General features: G+C 66.1%; 2 protein-coding genes across 3 annotated transcripts; one reads left to right on the plus strand and one right to left on the minus strand.

The window, feature by feature from the left end:
* Window positions 1-212: 212 nt before the first annotated feature.
* Window positions 213-7571, minus strand: MAF1 (MAF1 homolog, negative regulator of RNA polymerase III). 2 transcript variants are annotated; one of them, XM_039549667.1, is made up of 8 exons: window positions 7273-7571; window positions 6534-6680; window positions 5648-5776; window positions 3707-3872; window positions 2669-2790; window positions 2002-2121; window positions 1814-1930; window positions 213-1701 (listed from the first exon to the last, which is right to left on the minus strand). In XM_039549667.1, exons 2-8 carry the CDS (start codon window positions 6614-6616, stop codon window positions 1314-1316), a joined length of 1125 nt encoding a protein of 374 aa, XP_039405601.1. In that variant the 5' UTR covers window positions 6617-6680; window positions 7273-7571; the 3' UTR covers window positions 213-1313. The 2 variants fall into 2 exon arrangements, with proteins under 2 accessions (XP_039405601.1, XP_039405603.1); XM_039549669.1 differs by having other exon boundaries at window positions 1609-1743; window positions 7273-7569.
* Window positions 7572-7899: 328 nt separating this feature from the next.
* Window positions 7900-17395, plus strand: SHARPIN (SHANK associated RH domain interactor; the record flags this gene model as incomplete). Its single annotated transcript, XM_039569918.1, has 10 exons — window positions 7900-8121; window positions 8825-9080; window positions 9727-9816; window positions 11169-11304; window positions 13577-13667; window positions 14436-14694; window positions 15929-16059; window positions 16745-16841; window positions 16891-17180; window positions 17222-17395. Coding segments are annotated over exons 1-10 (1731 nt in total), but the record flags the coding sequence as incomplete, so codon positions are not given.
* Window positions 17396-17761: the final 366 nt, after the last annotated feature.

Below are 17761 nucleotides of genomic sequence, written 5' to 3' on the forward strand. Positions count from 1 at the left end.
GAGGGTGGGGAGGGACTGGAACAGAATTCCCAGGGCAGCTGTGGCTGCCCTGGATCCCCGGGAGCGTCCAAGGCCAGGCTGGACATTGGGGCTGGGAGCAGCCTGGGACAGGGGAAGGTGTCCCCGCCCATGGGCTGACGGAACAAGGCGATCCTGAACGTCCCTGCAAACCCGAACGCCCCCGGGATTCCACGGAAATGGAAAATAAAGCGGCAGGAGGATAAAACCGATGTTAAAGCAGAGGATAAAGGGATAAACCAGAGCATAAAGAGATAAACCAGAGAATAAAGTCAGACTGAAGCACCCGTGGGACCCCAACCCACGGGGTCCCAACCCCCACCCTGGGCCAGGACCCCCCCATGGTAACGGCAACATCCCAGGGGGATCCCCCAGGAACTGGGGGCAAATCCCAGAAATCCTTTATTGGCAGGACACTGCAACGGGGTGGAATTCCAGCTGGCCAGGGGGAGTTTAGGGGGGAATGGAGGAGCTGGGGGGATGCACCCCGGGAATTTGGGGGAGCACAAACCGATGTCCCGGAGCTGCTGGTGGGAACAGCGGGATTCCCACAGAACTGCCCCATTCTGGCGGGGCAGGAGGGGTTTGGGGGGGGCTCAGCGGCCCCTCCTTGTGCGTGGTCAGCTGGACCCTGGATCCAGAGTGGGAACAGGGCCAGAACCAGACCCCAGAATCTGGAGCTTGGAGCAGTCTGAGGGTGCAGGTGGGACCCCTCCAATCCGGATCCCACTCAGGATGCGACCGGGACTCCCCTGCTCCAGAATTCCACTGGAATTCAAATTGCCATGGAGGCTGCAGATGGGACACCCCGCTCCGGATCCCAAGGGAGGTGCAGGTAGGACCCGCCCCGCTCCAGATCACAGATCCCAAAGGAGCTGGGACCCCCCTCCTCTGGAATTCCACTGGAATTTGCTTCCCACAGAGGCGCAGGTGTGACCCCCCTGCTCCAGAATTCCATCGGAATCCCCTTCCCACGGAAGTGCAGGTGTGACCCCCCTGCTCCAGCCATGCCCCGGGGTGAGAGTGGGACCCCCCTGCTCCAGAATTCCATCGGAATCCCCACGGAGGCGCAGCCGGGACCCCCCTGCCTCAGGCGCCGGGCTCACCTGGCCCAGGTGAGATCCCTGCAGGAACAGCAGAGCTGGAGCGGAGCGAAGCCGGACTCTTTGAAACACACGGACTCGGGGTGGGGGGGGAGGGGGGCAGTTCGGGGGCGGATTTGGGGTTTTCCCCCCAGGCAGCGCCGGGATGGACGGATGGAGCCCGTCAGGAGTCTGGCGAGGTGGGAACGGGGATCAGTGCAGCCGAGGGGAGGAGCCATAAAGTGCAGCGAAGCTTCCCGGAGCTCCCGGCGGCTCCGGCAGCGGCTCCGGAGCTCCGGGGTTCCTGGGGGGCTCCAGTGTCCAGGGGGGACGTGGGGACACCGTGATGGGGTGGGGGGGACACGGGTCAGGAAGGACCAGCAGGGCGGGGACGGTGCCGCTTCCATTCCCGGTTCCATTCGCAGCTCCGTTCCCGGTGCCATTCCCGGTTCCAACGCTGGCTGGGTTGCCAGTCCCGGTGCCGGTTCCGTTCCCGGTTCCCTTCCTGGCGCCGGTTCCATTCCCAGTCCCGTTCCCAGTGCTGGTTCGGTTCCCAGTCCATTTCCAGTCCCATTGCTGGTTCCGTTCCCGTTCCCGGTGCCTGGGAGCCGGTCGGGAATCTCACATGCAGATCACCTGCAACCTGCACCGAGCACAGCGAGGGTCACCTGCCTCACCTGCGGCCACACCGCCGCGGCCCCGCCCGCACCCACCTGTCCTCCTCGATGCCGCCGCCCTCGGGGTCCCCGCTGCCGCCCTTCTCGGCGTCCCCTTCCCCCAGGTCCATGTCCAGCTCGGTGCCGGTGTCCGGGCGGGTGTAGGCGTATCCGCTGCGGGAGGGGCAGCACGGCCTCAGCGCCGCGGTTCCGGGGCAGCCCCTCGGGAACCGCCCCCGGCTCACCTGATGGAGCGGCAGGTGAAGAACACGATCCTCTTGAGCCGCTTGTTGTAGAAGAAGTAGTTGAAGGACCAGAGGCTGCCGTCCTCCCCAAAGGGATCCGAGTCCAGGTCGGGGTTGTAGCTGCAGCGGGAGAGGCGGGACAAGCTCCCTGGATGGACAGGCCGGGCACACGGCATGGGGGGCAGGGCTGGGGTGGGGACAGCAAAGCTCCCAGGCTGGGCGGCAGAATTCCCGGCGCTGGGAATTCCCGGGGTTGGGAATCCCAAGGGGCTGGGAAGGGATGGCAGCACCCCCACGGCAGCAACACCGGCCCTGCTCCGGCTGCTCCTCGCACCCAAAACACCGCTTCTTATGGGAAAAGTGCCTGTCCGGGGGCAGAGCGCCTCAGGAAAGGCTGGAATTCCAGGAGAAGGGTCAGGATTCCACGGGAAGGGCCGGAACCCCTCGGGAAGGGCCGGAATTCCATGGGAAGGGCCAGAATTCCACGGGAAGGGCCGGAATTCCACAGGAAGGGTCAAAATCCCTTGGGGAGGGCCAGAATTCCCCGGGAAGGGCCAGAACCCCTCGGCAAGGGCCGGAATTCCCCGGGAAGGGCTGGAACCCCTCGGGAAGGGCCGGAATTCCCTGGGAAGGGCTGGAACCCCTCAGGAAGGGGCGGCCCCGGTACCTGTAGATGTCACACTCGGCCAGGCAGATCTCCTCGTCCACCGCGTTCCACAGGAGCGGCTTCAGCGCCTTGAAATCCTCGCGCACGGCCGAGAAGAGGCTGCAGTTCACGGCATTCATCACCTGGAATGGGAACGGGGACGTGGGACACGGGCACGGGGCTGGGAACGGGGATGTGGGACACAGGGACGGGGCTGGGATGGGGATGTGGGACACAGGGACGGGGCTGGGATGGGGATGTGGGTCTGGGAGCACGGAAGGGCTGGAAAGAATTCCCGGGGAAGCTGTGGCTGCCCTGTCCCTGGGAGCGTCCGAGGCCGGGTCGGGGCAGTTTGGAGTCTGAAGGTCCCTCCTGCCCCGAGTCTGTCCCACTCCCGCTCTCCCAGGGGATTCCAGGTGATCCCGCCCCGTTCCACGCTCTGTACCCACCTGAGGCTGGGCTCATGGCTCTCCCATCCCAGTCCCTCCCAGTGCCTCTCAGTCCATACCCAGTTGAGGCTAGGCTCACGGCTCTCCCATCCCAGTCCCTCCTAGTCCCTCCCAGTGCCCTGAGCCATACCCAGTTGAGGTTGGGCTCGCAGTTCTCCCATCCCAGTCCCTCCCAGTCCCTCCCAGTACCCCCAGTCCGTACCCAGTTGAGGCTGAACTTGCAGCTCTCCCATCCCAGTCCCTCCCAGTCCCTCCCAGTCCATACCCAGTTCAGGCTGGGCTCGCGGCTCTCCCATCCCAGTCCCTCCCAGTCCCTCCCAGTCCATACCCAGTTCAGGCTGGGCTCGCGGCTCTCCCATCCCAGTCCCTCCCAGTGCCCCCAGTCCGTACCCAGTTGAGGCTGGACTCGCGGCTCTCCCATCCCAGTCCCTCCCAGTCCCTCCCAGTCCCTCCCAGTCCGTACCCAGTTGAGGCTGGGCTCGCAGCTGAACTCGTGGCTCTCCCATCCCAGTCCCTCCCAGTCCGTACCCAGTTGAGGCTGGACTCGCGGCTCTCCCATCCCAGTCCCTCCCAGTCCCTCCCAGCGTCCCCAGTCCCTCCCAGTCCGTACCCAGTTGAGGCTGGGCTCGCGGCTGAACTCGTGGCTCTTGGCGGCGCTGAAGTCGTAGTCGGGCCGGAAGGCCTCGTTGAGCGTGGCGATCAGGTAGAACAGCGTCTTGCGGCTGCACGTGTCGCTCAGCGGCCCCTCCTCGTCCCCCGCCTGGCTCTTCCCCAGCCTGGCAGCGGCACCGCAGCGTCACCGGCACCGCCGGGCACGGGGGGGCACAGGGGGACAGAGGGACACACAGGGACACAGAGAGACATAGAGAGACAGAGGGACACACAGGGACACAGAGGGACACAGAGGGACACACAGGGACACACAGGGACAGAGAGACACACAGGGACACAGAGAGACACACAGGAACACACAGGGACACACAGGGACACAGAGGGGGACACACAGGGACAGAGGGACACACAGGGACACACAGGGACACACAGGAACACACAGAGACAGAGAGACACACAGAGAGACAGAGGGACACACAAGGACACACAGAGACAGAAAGACACACAGGGACACAGAGAGACACACAGGAACACACAGGGACACAAAGGGACACACAGGGACACACAGGGACACACAGGGACACAGAGAGACAGAGGGACACACAGGGACACACAGAGACAGAGAGACACACAGGGACACAGAGAGACACACAGGGACACACAGGGACACACAGGGACACAGAGGGGGACACACAGGGACACACAGGGACAGAGGGACACACAGGGACACACAGGGACACCGGCACCGCAGGGCACGGGGGGGCATTGAGGGACAGAGGGACACAGAGGAACACACGGGGACACACAGGGACAGAGGGACACACACGGACACACAGGGATACACAGGGACACAGAGGGACAGAAGCACACAGAGGGACACAGGGACACCGGCACCACGGGGTACGGCGGGACAGAAGGACACAGGGACAGAGGGACACAGAGGGACAGAAGGACACAGGGACACAGACGGACAGAAGGACACAGAGGGACACAGAGGGACACGAGGGACACGGGGGGACAGAGAGACACAGAGGGACATGGGGGGACACAGCGGGACACAAGGACACAGAAAGACACTGGCACCACAGGGCACCATGGGGTACAGAGGGACAGCAGGACACAGAGTGACACAAGGACACAGAGGGACACCGGCATCACGGGGCACAGCAGGGCACAAAGGGACGCTCAGGGACACTCAGGGACACTCAGGGACACCGGCACCGCGGGGCACACAGGGATTTGCCATCCCCGGGAACGTGGCCCTCGGGGACGTGGCCGGGAGCGGCCTTGGCTGTGCTGGACGAGCTCACGGCCGGCCCCAAAACCCAGCCCAGCCAGGCCCAGCCCGGGGCTGCTCCCAGGGCTCATTCCAGGGCCGATCCCACGGTCCCAGGGCTGATCCCAGGGCCAATCCCACGGTCTCAGGGCTGATCCCAGGGCCAATCCCACGGTCCCAGGACCATTCCTGGGGCTGACCCCGTGGTCCCAGTGCCAATGCCACGGTCCCAGTGCCAACCCCACGGTCCCAGGCCCATTCCCGGGGCCAACCCCACAGTCCCAGTGCCAATCCCACAGTCCCAGTGCCGATCCCACGGTCCCACTGCCGATCCCCCGGTCCCAGTGCCGATCCCAGTGCCAACCCCACGGTCCCAGGCCATTCCTGGGACCAACCCCACAGTCCCAGTGCCGATCCCATGATCCCAGGGCCATTCCCAGTGCCGATCCCACAGTCCCAGGCCCATTCCCAGTGCCGACCCCGCAGTCCCAGTGCCGATCCCACAGCCCCAGGCCCATTCCCAGTGCCAACCCCACAGTCCCAGGCCCATTCCCAGTGCCGATCCCGCAATCCCAGCGCCAATCCCACAATCCCAGCGCCGATCCCACAATCCCAGGCCCATTCCCAGGCCCGACCCCGCAGTCCCGGCGTGGCTGGCGGTACCTGCCGGGGCTGAGGCCGGAGGTCTGGGGCGGGGACAGGGCCTCGAGCGCGTGGGGCTGCCCCTCGTGGCAGAACTGCTTGAAGAGCTGCTTGTCGATGCCGGCCAGCTTACAGGAGTAGCTCTCGATCCTGCGGGGAGAGCGGGCGGGAGCCCGGGAATGGCAGCGGGGGAAGCTCCTGGGGAGCCCAGAGCCCCTCCAGGGCCGTTCCCGGGGCTCCAGAGGAGCTTGGGACAGGGATGGAATTCCCAGAGAAGGAGCCATTCCCTGCGTCTGTCCCTGTCCCCCGACTAATCCCGGGGCTCCTCTCCATCCCCAACCCCTCCGGCATTCCGGGAACTCTGGGATCAGCTCCTGCCCCGCCCCCAGGACTCCACCAGCTCCTCCCTGAAATTCCTCATTTCCCCAAGGAGGGGAATTCCGAAAGGCTCCGGGTCTGGGATGGACTTTGGAGCACCCCAAACGCGGCTGGAGACTGGGACAGACTGGGACAGACTGGGCCAAACTGGGAACAAACTGGCAAAGCCCCAAACTCTGCCCTTTCCCAGCTGCTCCTGGGGACGCTTCCAGCCCAGGATGGGCCGGGAAGGGACCGGGAGCATCCCCAGCTCCTCATCCCCGGGCACGGAGCCCCAGCCGGAGAACAACGATTCCCAGGAATGTTCTCCGGGTGCCCCAGGGATTGGGAACTCAAACGCTCGGCTGAGCAGGGCGGAGGGCGAGCCGGGAACGGGGACAAAAACCCGGATTTCAGGCACCAAAAGGGCCCCGGCTCCGCGTTGGGAACGGGAAAATCCCTCCTGGAGCGCCCAGCCCCGCTCGGGGCGATGATCTCGGAGCTTTTCCCGGCGGAATTCCCGCATTCCCGGGTTTTTCCCCGCCCTCACCTGCCGATGATGTGGGCATCGCCCGTCTCCACCGTCAGCTGGGAGTTGATGGCTTCAAAACTGGAGTTTTCCAGCAGCTTCATCCTCCCGGAGCCGCTCCCGGGGCGATTCCCAGCGAGAGTCCCGGCGCAGGTCCCGGTGCAGCGGCTGCTCCCGAGACAGCCCGGGGGCGTGAGCGGCACCGGGACGGGCCCCAGGGCGAGCAGGGAGAGCAGGGAAAAGGGAAACGGGCACAGAGGGGGAAAAACAGAAATGGGAAAAGGAAACGGGAAGAGAGAGGAAAGGAGGGAGGAAGAGCTTCAAGGGGAGCTGGCACAGGCACGGCGAAGCGGGAAACGGTGACAGGCGGAGGGGGAGACGCAGGGAGGCAGAGGGAAGAGGAAGATGAGGGGAAAGGAGGAAAAAGAGGGAGAAAAAAGGAAAAAAAGGACGCGGAAAACTCTCCCGCGGTCCCCGGCGGCGGCACCGGAAGTGGCGTCCCAGCATGCCCCGCGCGCCGGACTACAGCTCCCGGCATGCCCCGCGCAGCGCCAAGCAGCGATGCATTGGCGGACTACAGCCCCCGGCATGCCCCGCGCGGGGGGCCCAGCCCCGCCATTGCTGGACTGCTGCTCCCAGTCTGCCCCGCGGCTGCGCGCGGTGCCGGGCCGTGCCCGGGCGGCGCAGGGCACGCTGGGAGCTGTAGTCCGCGAAGCCTCCGAGGGCGCCGGGGAGGGGGCGGCGGGCCGAGCAGGCTTACCGGCGCGTCCTGCTCCCTATCGGTGCCTCTTCGCCGTGGCAGCGCCTTCAAGCTCGGGGCGCGTGTAAAGGAAGGCGTCTCCGGGGAAAGCTCGAGGAGGGCGAGTGTGCCGCGGCCGCCGTCCGCCGTCTGGCGCCGGCCCACCGGGCCTCCGCCCACCTCGACATGTCCCCGAGTGCTCGGGACGGCGCGAGCGGCTGAGCGAGATCCTGGGAGTCCCCCGGAGCGAGCGGGCGAGCGGGCGACCTTCTCCTGCGGCACCGGACGGCAACAGCGGCGGCACCGCCCCGCCCGCGCCCGCCCCGCCCGAGCGGCGCCCGCGCCCCGCGCCCGCATTGGCGACAACGCCTGTCAATCACCGCCACCCTCACCTTTCATTGGCTGAGACCGACGTCACTCAGCGCCGATCCGCGGCCCCGCCCACCGCGGGGGCGCTCGGCGCCCTGATTGGCTGGCGCGGACAAAGACGGGGGAGCTGCTGTCAATCACGGCGGGGGGCGCGGCCAGGGGCGTGGCCACGGGCAGAACGCTCCTCCCCCGGAACTCCCGCGCTCGGGGCCGCGTTTCCCGCCGCGCCCCCCGGAGGGGGCTTCTTTCGCCGCCGGACCGCGCGGGCAGGAGGCCGGAAGTGGCGGGGCCGCCATGGCGGCGCCCGGAGCGCCCGGGCCGGGCCCGGCTCCCAGCCCGCCCACGGTGCTGATGGCGGCCCGGGCCGAGCTGGCCGCGCCCTGCCGCCTCCTGCCCGCCGCCGGCGCCGCGCTCCGCCTGCAGCTCAGCGTGGAACCGGGAGCCCAGGGCCGGCGCCGCTTCCGCCTGGGCCTGCGGCTGCCGGAGGCGGGGGGAGGCGCGGTGAGGGCGGGCGGGGAAGGGGAGGGGCGGGGGAGGGGCCCGCGGCGGGGGTCGGGGGGGTGGGAGGGGGCGGAGCTCGGGGGTTCCGCCGCCGAGGCCGGGATTGTCCCCCGGGAGGGGCCGCGGGGTCCCGGGGCCGGGCCGGGAATTGGGGAGTCCCGGGGGGGTTGGGAAGGACGGGACCCCCCGGGATCGGCCCGCGGCCGCCCCCTGCCATGGACAGGGACAGTCCCGAGGGTCACCGGGGCACCCTGAGAGTGACCAGGGCACCCCAAAAGTGAGCAGAACACTTCAGAAGTGGCCAGGGCACCCTGAGGATGCTCAGGGGCACCCCAAAGATGTCCCAAGAGTGACCAGAACGCTCCAAGGGTGACCGGGGACACCCAAAGGGTGCCCAGGAGCCCCCAGGAGTGACCGGGACCCCCCAGGAGTGACCGGGGCATGCTGAGGGTGCTGCGGGTGTCCCAGCCCCGCGGTGACCCCGTCGCCTGTGCCCCCTGTCCCCCTGTCCCCTGCCCCCTGTGCCCCCTGTCCCCTCTGTCCCTCTGTCCCTCTGTCCCCCTGTCCCTCTGTCCCTCTGTCCCTCTGTCCCCCCTGTCCCCCTGTCCCCTCTCCCCTCTGTCCCTCTGTCCCCCTGTCCCTGTCCCTCTGTCCCTCTGTCCCTCTGACCCTCTGTCCCTCTGTCCCCTGTGCCCCGTGCCAGCCCCTGGCCGAGTTTGACCTGCGGGACGTCTCCTACCGCGTGTGCGGCCCCACGAGCCACGAGCTGGAGCTGCCGCCGGCCGGAGCAGCGGGGCTGGGAGGATCCTCGGGATCTGCGGGATCCTCGGGAGCAGCGGGATCGGGCTCAGCAGGCTCAGCGGGGTCACTGGGGACGGTGGCGCTGCGGTTCCCCGAGGAGCGCGAGGCTCAGCAGTGGTGGACGGTGCTGAGCAGCTCCCTCAGGGAGGCGCGGAGAGGTGGGACAGGGACAGGGGGGACAGGGCTGGGACAGGGGGACATGGGGGTGTGGGGACAGGGACAGGCTTGGGGATGTGGGGACAGGGGGACAGGGACTCGGGGCTGAGCAGCTCCCTCAGGCAGGCCCGGAGGGGTGGCACGGGCACAGGGTGACACGAGGGGCACAGGGTGGCACGGGAGGGATGGGGTGACACGGGTGGGGACAGGGTGACACGAGGGGCACAGGGTGGCACGGGAGGGATGGGGTGACACGGGTGGGGACAGGGTGACACGGAGCGCACAGGATGGCACGGGAGGGATGGGGTGACACAGGGGGGTCGGGGTGGCACAGAGGGGATGGGGTGACAGGGATGGGGTGACACAGGGACAGGGTGGCATGGAAGGGACAGGATGGCACGGGGACAGGGGGACACGGCGAGCACAGGGTGACACAGGGATGGGATGACAGGGGGATGGGGTGACACAGGGGGGCACAGGGTGACAGGGATGGGGTGGCACGGGGGGCACAGGGTGACACGGGGGGCACAGGGTGACACGCCAGCCCTCGCCGTGAGCCCGGGCAGCTGCGGGGGTGTCCTCGCTGTGCCCCCCGTCTCCCCTGCCAGCCCGGTGCCAGCCCGGCCCCTCCTCGCCGTGTCCCCGCAGCGCCCGAGGGTGACGCGGGGACATCGCCGGTGCCACCCGCGGCCGAGGCGGACCCGGAGGAGGCGCGGACCCTGGAGCTGGCGCAGAGAGGTAATCCCGGGGATGCCGGGGCCCCCAGCCCACCGCGGCCACCCCCGGGTGCGAAGGGCGGCGCGGCCCTGCCCGGGGAGCGTCCCCGAGATCCCAGCGGGGCCTGGGGCCGATTGTCCCGGCCCTGTCCCTGTCCCTGTCCCCGGCCCCTGGGAGCAGAGCCCGGGCCCCCCGGCACCTCCTGTCCCCGCTGTGTGCCCGGGCTGAGCCACTCCCGCCTGGGGGCTGGGACACGTCCCCTCCCGCTGTCCATCCCGCTGTCCCGCCGTGTCCATCCCTCTGTCCCGCCGTGTCCATCCCTCTGTCCCACCGTGTCCATCCCGCTGTCCCGCCGTCCATCCCTCTGTCCCACTGTGTCCATCCCGCTGTCCCGCCGTGTCCATCCCGCTGTCCCGCCGTGTCCATCCCGCTGTCCCGCCGTCCATCCCTCTGTCCCACTGTGTCCATCCCGCTGTCCCACTGTGTCCATCCCGCTGTCCCACTGTGTCCATCCCTCTGTCCCACTGTGTCCATCCCGCTGTCCCGCCGTGTCCATCCCGCTGTCCTGCCGTGTCCATCCCGCTGTCCCGCCGTGTCCATCCCGCTGTCCCGCCGTGTCCATCCCGCTGTCCTGCTGTCCATCCCGCTGTCCCGCCGTGTCCATCCCGCTGTCCTGCCGTGTCCATCCCGCTGTCCTGCTGTCCATCCCGCTGTCCCGCCGTGTCCATCCTGCTGTCCCGCCGTGTCCATCCCTCTGTCCCACCGTGTCCATCCCGCTGTCCCTGTGTCCATCCCGCTGTCCCCCACTGTCCCCCGGTGTCCCCGTGGTGTCCCCGCCCCCCCGGGGCGCTCTGGGTGCCATCCCGGCGTCCTGCCGTGTCCATCTCGGTGTCCATCCCGCTGTCCCGGTGTCCATGCCACTGTCCGTCCCTCTGTCCCTGTGTCCATCCCACTGTCCGTCCCTCTGTCCCTGTGTCCATCCCGCTGTCCCCCCATGTCCATCCTGGTGTCCCTGTGTCCATTCTGCTGTCCCGTGTCCATCCCTCTGTCCTGGTGTCCATCCCCACTGTCCATCCCACTGTCCATCCCTCTGTCCCGTGTCCATCCCGCTGTCCGTGCCGGTGTCCATCCTGGTGTCCATCCTGGTGTCCATCCTGGTGTCCATCCTGGTGTCCCACTATTCCCCCGTGTCCATCCTGCTGTCCATCCCGCTGTCCCTCTGTCCCATGTCCATCCCTGTCCATCCCGCTGTCCATCCCTCTGTCCCGTGTCCATCCCGTGTCAGTTCCTCTGTCCCGTGTCCATCCCGTGTCCATCCCGTGTCCATGCCATGTCCACGCCGTGTCCATCCCGTGTCCGTGCCGTGTCCGCAGAGGAGCTGGCGCAGCGCCTGGCCGAGGCCATCGCGTGCGGGGACGCGGCCGTGGCGGCGCAGAGCGCGGCAGCGCTGGCCGGGCTGCAGGCGGAGCTGAGCGTGCGCCTGCGCGACGGCCCCGCGCCCGATATCAGGTGAGCCGCGGCCTTCCTCATCCTCATCATCATCCTCGTCCTCATCATGCTCATCCTCATCATCCTCATCCTCCTCATCATCCTCATCATCCTCATCCTCCTCATCCTCATCCTCATTCTCATCCTCATCATCCTCATTCTCATCATCCTCATCCTCATCATCCTCATCATCATCCTCATCATCCTCATCCTCCTCATCCTCCTCATCCTCCTCATCCTCCTCATCCTCATCCTCCTCATCATGCTCATCATCCTCCTCATCCTCCTCATCCCCCTCATCCCCTGCCTTCCTCCTCCTCCTCCCTCCTCATCCTCATCCTCCTCCTCATCCTCGTCCTCCTCCTCCTCCTCATCCTCCGCCTTCCTCCTCCTCATCCTCCTCCTCATCCTCATCCTCCTCATCCCCTGCCTTCCTCCTCCTCATCCTCCTCCTCCTCATCCTCCTCATCCCCTGCCTTCCTCCTCCTCATCCTCCTCCTCATCCTCATCCTCCTCATCCCCTGCCTTCCTCATCTTCCCTCCTCATCCTCCTGCCTTCCTCCTCCTCCTCCCTCCTCATTCTCCTCATCCTCATCCTTCTGCCTTCCTCATCCTCATCCTCCTGCTTTTCTCCTCCTCTCTCCTCTTCCTGCCTTCCTCCTCCTCATCCTCCTGCCTTCCTCCTCCTCATCCTCCTGCCTTCCTCCTGCCTCCTTCCTTCTCTTCTCTTCTCATCCTTGCTCCTCATCCTCACTCCTCATTTTCCTTCCTCATCCTCCTTCCTTATTCTCCTTCCTCATCTTCCCTCCTCTTCCTCACTCCTCATCCTCCCTCCTTGTTCTCCTTCCTCATCCTCCTGCCTTCCTCCTCCTCACTCCTCATTCTCCTTCCTCATCCTCCTTCCTCATCCTCTGCCTTCCTCCCCCTCTCCCTCCCCAGCCCCTCCCTCCCCTTCCTCCTTTCTTTTTCTTCTCCTCCTTTTCCTCCTTTTCCTCCTTTTCCTCCTTTTCCTCCTTTTCCTTCTTTCTCCCTCCTCTTCCTCCCCCTCCTCCTCCTCCTCTCCCCCCTCCGTCCTTCTGCTTTCTCCTTTTCTTCCTCCTCCTCCCCCCGTCTCCATCCTCCTGCCTTCCTCCACTTCCTCTTCATCCTTCTTCCCTTCTTTTTCTCCCTCCTCCTCCTCCCTCCCGCTCCCCTCCGTTCCCCTATCCCGGTGTTATCCTGGTGTTTCCCGGAATCCCCAGCACGCCGTATCCCAGATCCCAGCATTTCCCGTTGTTCCCAGCGCGCTGTGTCCTTTATCCCGTGCCCTGTGTCCCAAATCCCAAATCCTCCTTTATCCCATGCCCTGTGTCCCAAATCCCAAATCCCAAATCCCAGCATTTCCCGTTGTTCCCAGCGCGCTGTGTCCTTTATCCCGAGCTCAGTGTCCCAAATCCCAAATCCCGTAATTCCCATCGTTCCCAGAATGCCGTATCCCACATCCCATATCCCATGTCCGGTATCCCATAGCCCATTGTCCCACACCCCCTATCCCAAATCCCGCTGTTCCCAGTCATTCCCAGCGTGCCGTACCCCATACCCCAGATCCCCTATCCCAGATCCCATACCCTATATCCCCCTATTCCAAATACCGCTATTCCCAGTCGTTCCCAGCCTGCTGTACCCCATATCCCAGATCCCCTATCCCATACCCCATATCCCCCCATCCCAAATCCTGCTGTTCCTTGTCATTCCCAGCGTGCCGTACCCCCGTACCCCATACCCCATATCCCCTATCCCATATCCCAGATCCCAAATCCCGCTGTTCCTTGTCATTCCCAGCATGCCGTACCCCCATACCCCATACCCCATATCCCCTATCCCATATCCCAAATCCCAAATCTTGCTATTCCCTGTCGTTCCCAGCATGCCATATCCCATATCCTGTATCCCAGATCCCATATCCCCTATCCCCTATCCCCTATCCCATATCCACTACCCCATCTCCCAAATCCCGCTGTTCCCTGTCGTTCCCAGCATGCCGTACCCCATACCCCATACCCATATCCCAAATCCCACTATTCCCTGTCGTTCCCAGCATGCCGTACCCCACACCCATATCCCAAATCCCACTATTCCCTGTCGTTCCCAGCATGCCGTACCCCATACCCATATCCCAAATCCCACTATTCCCTGTCGTTCCCAGCATGCCGTACCCCATACCCATATCCCAAATCCCACTATTCCCTGTCGTTCCCAGCATGCCGTACCCCATACCCATATCCCAAATCCCACTATTCCCTGTCGTTCCCAGCATGCCGGTGGGGGTGGAGGATGCCACGTCCTCGGCCAGCATCACCCTGCGGGTGCAGCCCCACATCACCATCGGCACGCTCAAGGAGCAGGTACGGGGTCACTGGGGTCACCTGGGGTCACTGGGGTCACCTGGGGGGGAATGGCGTCACCTGGGGTCACCTGGGGGGGAATGGGGTCAGCTGGGGGGGAATGGGGTCACTGGGGTCACCTGGGGTCACCTGGGGGGGGATGGGGTCAGCTGGGGGGGATGGGGTCACCTGGAGGGGAATGGGGTCACTGGGGTCACCTGGGGTCCCCTGGGGGGGGATGGGGTCATCCAGGATCCCCTGGGGGGGATGGGGTCACTGGGGTCATCCGGGATCCCCTGGGGGGGATGGGGTCACTGGGATCCCCTTGGGGGGGATGGGGTCACTGGGGTCATCCGGGATCCCCTGGGGGCTGGGCCGGCCGCTGCTCTGGGGGAATCGGATTCCCGGGATCACCTGGGGCTCGCCTTGGCTTTTCCCTGGGCTCTCTCCTGGATTTCCCCCCGGGATCTCCCCTGGATTCCCCCCCGGGATCTCCCCTGGATTTCCCCCGGGATCCCCCCTGGATTCCCTCCCGGGATCTCCCCTGATTCCCCCCGGGCTCTCCCCTGATCCCCCCCGGGATCTCCCCTGGATTTCCCCTGGGATCTCCCCTGGATTCCCCCGGGATTTCCCCTGATCCCCCCGGGATCTCCCCTGGATTTCCCCTGGGATCTCCCCTGATTTCCCCAGGGATTTCCCCTGGATTCCCCCGGGATTCCCCTGGATTTCCCCTGGGATTTCCCCTGGATTCCCCCCGGATCTCCCCTGATCCCCCCGGGATCCCCGCAGGTGTTCCGCGAGTACGGCTTCCACCCTCTGGCGCAGCGCTGGATCATCGGGCAGAGCCTGTGCTCGGACGGCCGCAGCCTGGGCTCCTACGGGATCCGCCGCGACGGGGACCCGGCCTTCCTCTTCCTGCTGTCGGCGCGGGCGGCGGGGCTGAGCCCGCAGCGCTACCGGGAGCAGCAGGCGCACGGCCTGCTCCGCGCCCTGGCGCTGGACGCGCCCGCCGACGCCGCCGGGGACGCGGGCAGCTCGCCTGGCGCAGGTACGGGGCACGGGAGAGTGGTGGTCATCATCGTCATCGTCATCGTCGTCGTCATTGTCATCATCATCATCGTCATCATCGTCATCATCATCGTCATCATCATCATCATCATCCTCGCCCTGCTCCTTCCTCACCCTGCTGCTTCCCCATCCTTGCTCCTTCCTCGCCTGGCACAGGTACAGGGGCACGGGAACGTCATCGTCATCATCATCATCGTCGTCATCATCATTGTCATCATCATCCTCACCCTGCTCCTTCGTCGCCCTGCTGCTTCCCCATCCCGCTCCTTCCTCGCCTGGCACAGGTACGGGGCACGGGAGAGCAGTCATCATCGTCATCGTCGTCATCATTGTCATTGTCATTGTCATCATCATCGTCGTCATTGTCGTCATCATCATCCTCACCCTGCTCCTTCCTCGCCCTGCTGCTTCCCCATCCCGCTCCTTCCTCGCCTGGCACAGGTACGGGGCACAGGAGCGTCATCATCATCGTCGTCATCATCGTCGTCGTCGTCGTCATCATCCTCACCCTGCTCCTTCCTCACCCTGCTCCTTTTTCTCCCTGCTCCTTCCCCATCCCGCTCCTTCCTCACCTGGCACAGGTACGGGGCACGGGAACGTCGTCATCATCATCATCATCCTCACTCTGCTGCTTCCTCACCCTGCTCCTTCCTCACTCTGCTCCTTCCCCATCCCGCTCCTTCCTCGCCTGGCGCAGGTACAGGGCATGGGAGCGTGGTCGTCATCATCGTCATCATCATCATCATCATCCTCATCATCATCGTCCTCATCCTCACCCTGCTCCTTCCTCTCCCTGCTCCTTCCCCATCCCGCTCCTTCCTCGCCTGGCGCAGCTACGGGGGCACGGGAGCCTCATCCTCATCTTCGTCATTCTCGTCATCATCCTCCCCCTCACTTTCATCCTGCCCCTTCCTCGCTCTGCTCCTTCCTCACCTGGCACAGGCACAGGGAGAGCCCACAGGATCTTCATCCTCATCCTCGCTCTGCTCCTTCCTCCTCTTCCTCACCCTGCTCCTTCCTGACGCTGCTCCTCCTTCATCATCCTCATCCTGCTCCCACTCCTGTTCCTTCCTCGCCCTCCCCATCCTGCTCCTTCCTCACCCACTTCTCCTCCTCCTCCTCCTGCTCCTGCTGCTGCTCCCGTTCCCTCCCTCTCCCTCCGTGTCCCGTTCCCGGCCGGTGCCAGCCCATCCCGTGTCCGGCTGTGTCCGCAGGCCGTGGCCCGGAGCCCCCGGAGCGGGTGGACACCGGCGACGTCCGCGAGCACCTGGACTCGCTGCAGCTCTGGGACGGCGCCGGGGCCCCGCCCGCGGCCCCTGAGCCCCGCCCGCCCTCACCGGAGCAGGTACGGGGGGTCCTGTCTGATCCCAATCCCAATCCCAATTCCCAATCCCTGATCCCGATCCCAATCCCAATCCCGATCCCAATCCCAATTCCCAATCCCAATCCCGATCCCAATCCCAATCCCGATCCCAATCCCTGATCCCAATCCCGATCCCAATTCCCAGACCCTGATCCCAATCCCGATCCCGCTCCCTGATCCCAATCCCTGATCCCAATCCCGATCCCAGTCCCAATCCCGATCCCAATCCCGATCCCAATCCCTGATCCCCGCCCGCCCTCACCGGAGCGGGTTCGGGGTGGGGGCGGCTCCCAGCCCATTCCCCATTCCCAGAGTTCTGGGGAGAATCCGAGCTCAGCCCCGTTCCCGTTCTGTTCCCGGTGCCCGAGGGCGGGCACTGCCCCGGTGCCCATTCCCGTTCCCCATTCTGTTCCCGGTGCCCGAGGGCAGGCACTGCCCCGGTGCCCATTCCCGTGCCCGTGCCCGTTCTGTTCCCGGTGCCCGAGGGCGGCACTGCCCCGGTGCCCGTTCCCAGGCCCGTTCCCGTTCTGTTCCCGGTGCCCGAGGGCGGGCACTGCCCCGGTATCCGTTCCCAGCCCCAGTGCCCGTTCCTGTGCCCGTTCCCCGTTCTGTTCCCGGTGCTCGAGGGCAGGCACTGCCCTGGTGCCTGTTCCCGTGCCCGTTGCAGGCGGGCTGGCCGTGCCCCGGTGCCCGTTCCATGCCGTTCCGTTCCATGCCCGTTCCCATTCCAGGCGGGCTGGCCGTGCCCCCGGTGCCCGTTCCCGGTGCCCATTCCCATGCCCGTTCCCGTTCCCATGCCCGTTCCCGTTCCAGGCGGGCTGGCCGTGCCCCCGGTGCCCGTTCCCGTTCCCGTGCCCATTCCCATGCCCGTTCCCATTCCAGGCGGGCTGGCCGTGCCCCCGGTGCCCGTTCCCGTGCCCATGCCCATTCCCGTTCCCGTTCCAGGCGGGCTGGCCGTGCCCCCGGTGCCCGTTCCCATTCCCGTTCCCATGCCCGTTCCCATTCCAGGCGGGCTGGCCGTGCCCCCGGTGCCCGTTCCCATGCCCATTCCCGTTCCCATGCCCATTCCCGTGCCCGTTGCAGGCGGGCTGGCCGTGCCCCCGGTGCCCATGCCGTTCCCGTTCCCATGCCCGTCCCGTTCCAGGCGGGCTGGCCGTGCCCCCGGTGCACGTTCCTGAACAAGCCCACGCGCCCCGGCTGTGAGATGTGCAGCTCCCCCGGCCCGAGGGTACCGGGTGCCCGGCGGGCAACCGCCCCGACCCCGCAGAGCAGCAGCGGCTGCAGAGGGGAGCAGGACGGGACCCGCCAGTGCCAGCAGGTACCGGATCTGGGCGGTCAGGGATCTGGGCGGTCAGGGATCAGTGGGATCTGGGAAATCAATGGGGTCAGGGATCGGTGCGATCCAGGGTGTGGGATCACAGGGGATCCAGTGGTTGTGGGATCGAGGAGGATCCAGGGGTTCTGGGATCGGGGTGGATCCAGCAGTACCAAGATTGGGGGATCCGGCATTGGGGGATGGGGACACCGGGATCCTGTGGGGACACTGGGAAACTGTGGGGACACTGGGATCCTGCAGGGATGGGGACACCGGGAGCCTGTGGGGACACTGGGAAACTGTGGGGACACTGGGATCCTGCAGGGATGGGGACACCGGGAGCCTGTGGGGACACCAGGATCCTGCAGG

The sequence above is a fragment of the Corvus cornix genome, chromosome 2 (genome assembly GCF_000738735.6).
Source record: "Corvus cornix cornix isolate S_Up_H32 chromosome 2, ASM73873v5, whole genome shotgun sequence".
Classification (NCBI taxonomy): domain Eukaryota; kingdom Metazoa; phylum Chordata; class Aves; order Passeriformes; family Corvidae; genus Corvus; species Corvus cornix.

Excerpts from the sequence above, each read along its gene's own strand:
- MAF1 (XM_039549667.1), bottom strand. The coding sequence starts at position 6,616 with ATGAAGCTGCTGGAAAACTCCAGTTTTGAAGCCATCAACTCCCAGCTG. Across the intron at positions 3,873-5,647 it reads TCCGGCCTCAGCCCCGGCAG|GCTGGGGAAGAGCCAGGCGG; the intron begins GTACCGCCAGCC and ends TGCCGCTGCCAG. Across the intron at positions 1,931-2,001 it reads TTCACCTGCCGCTCCATCAG|CGGATACGCCTACACCCGCC; the intron begins GTGAGCCGGGGG and ends CCCCTCCCGCAG.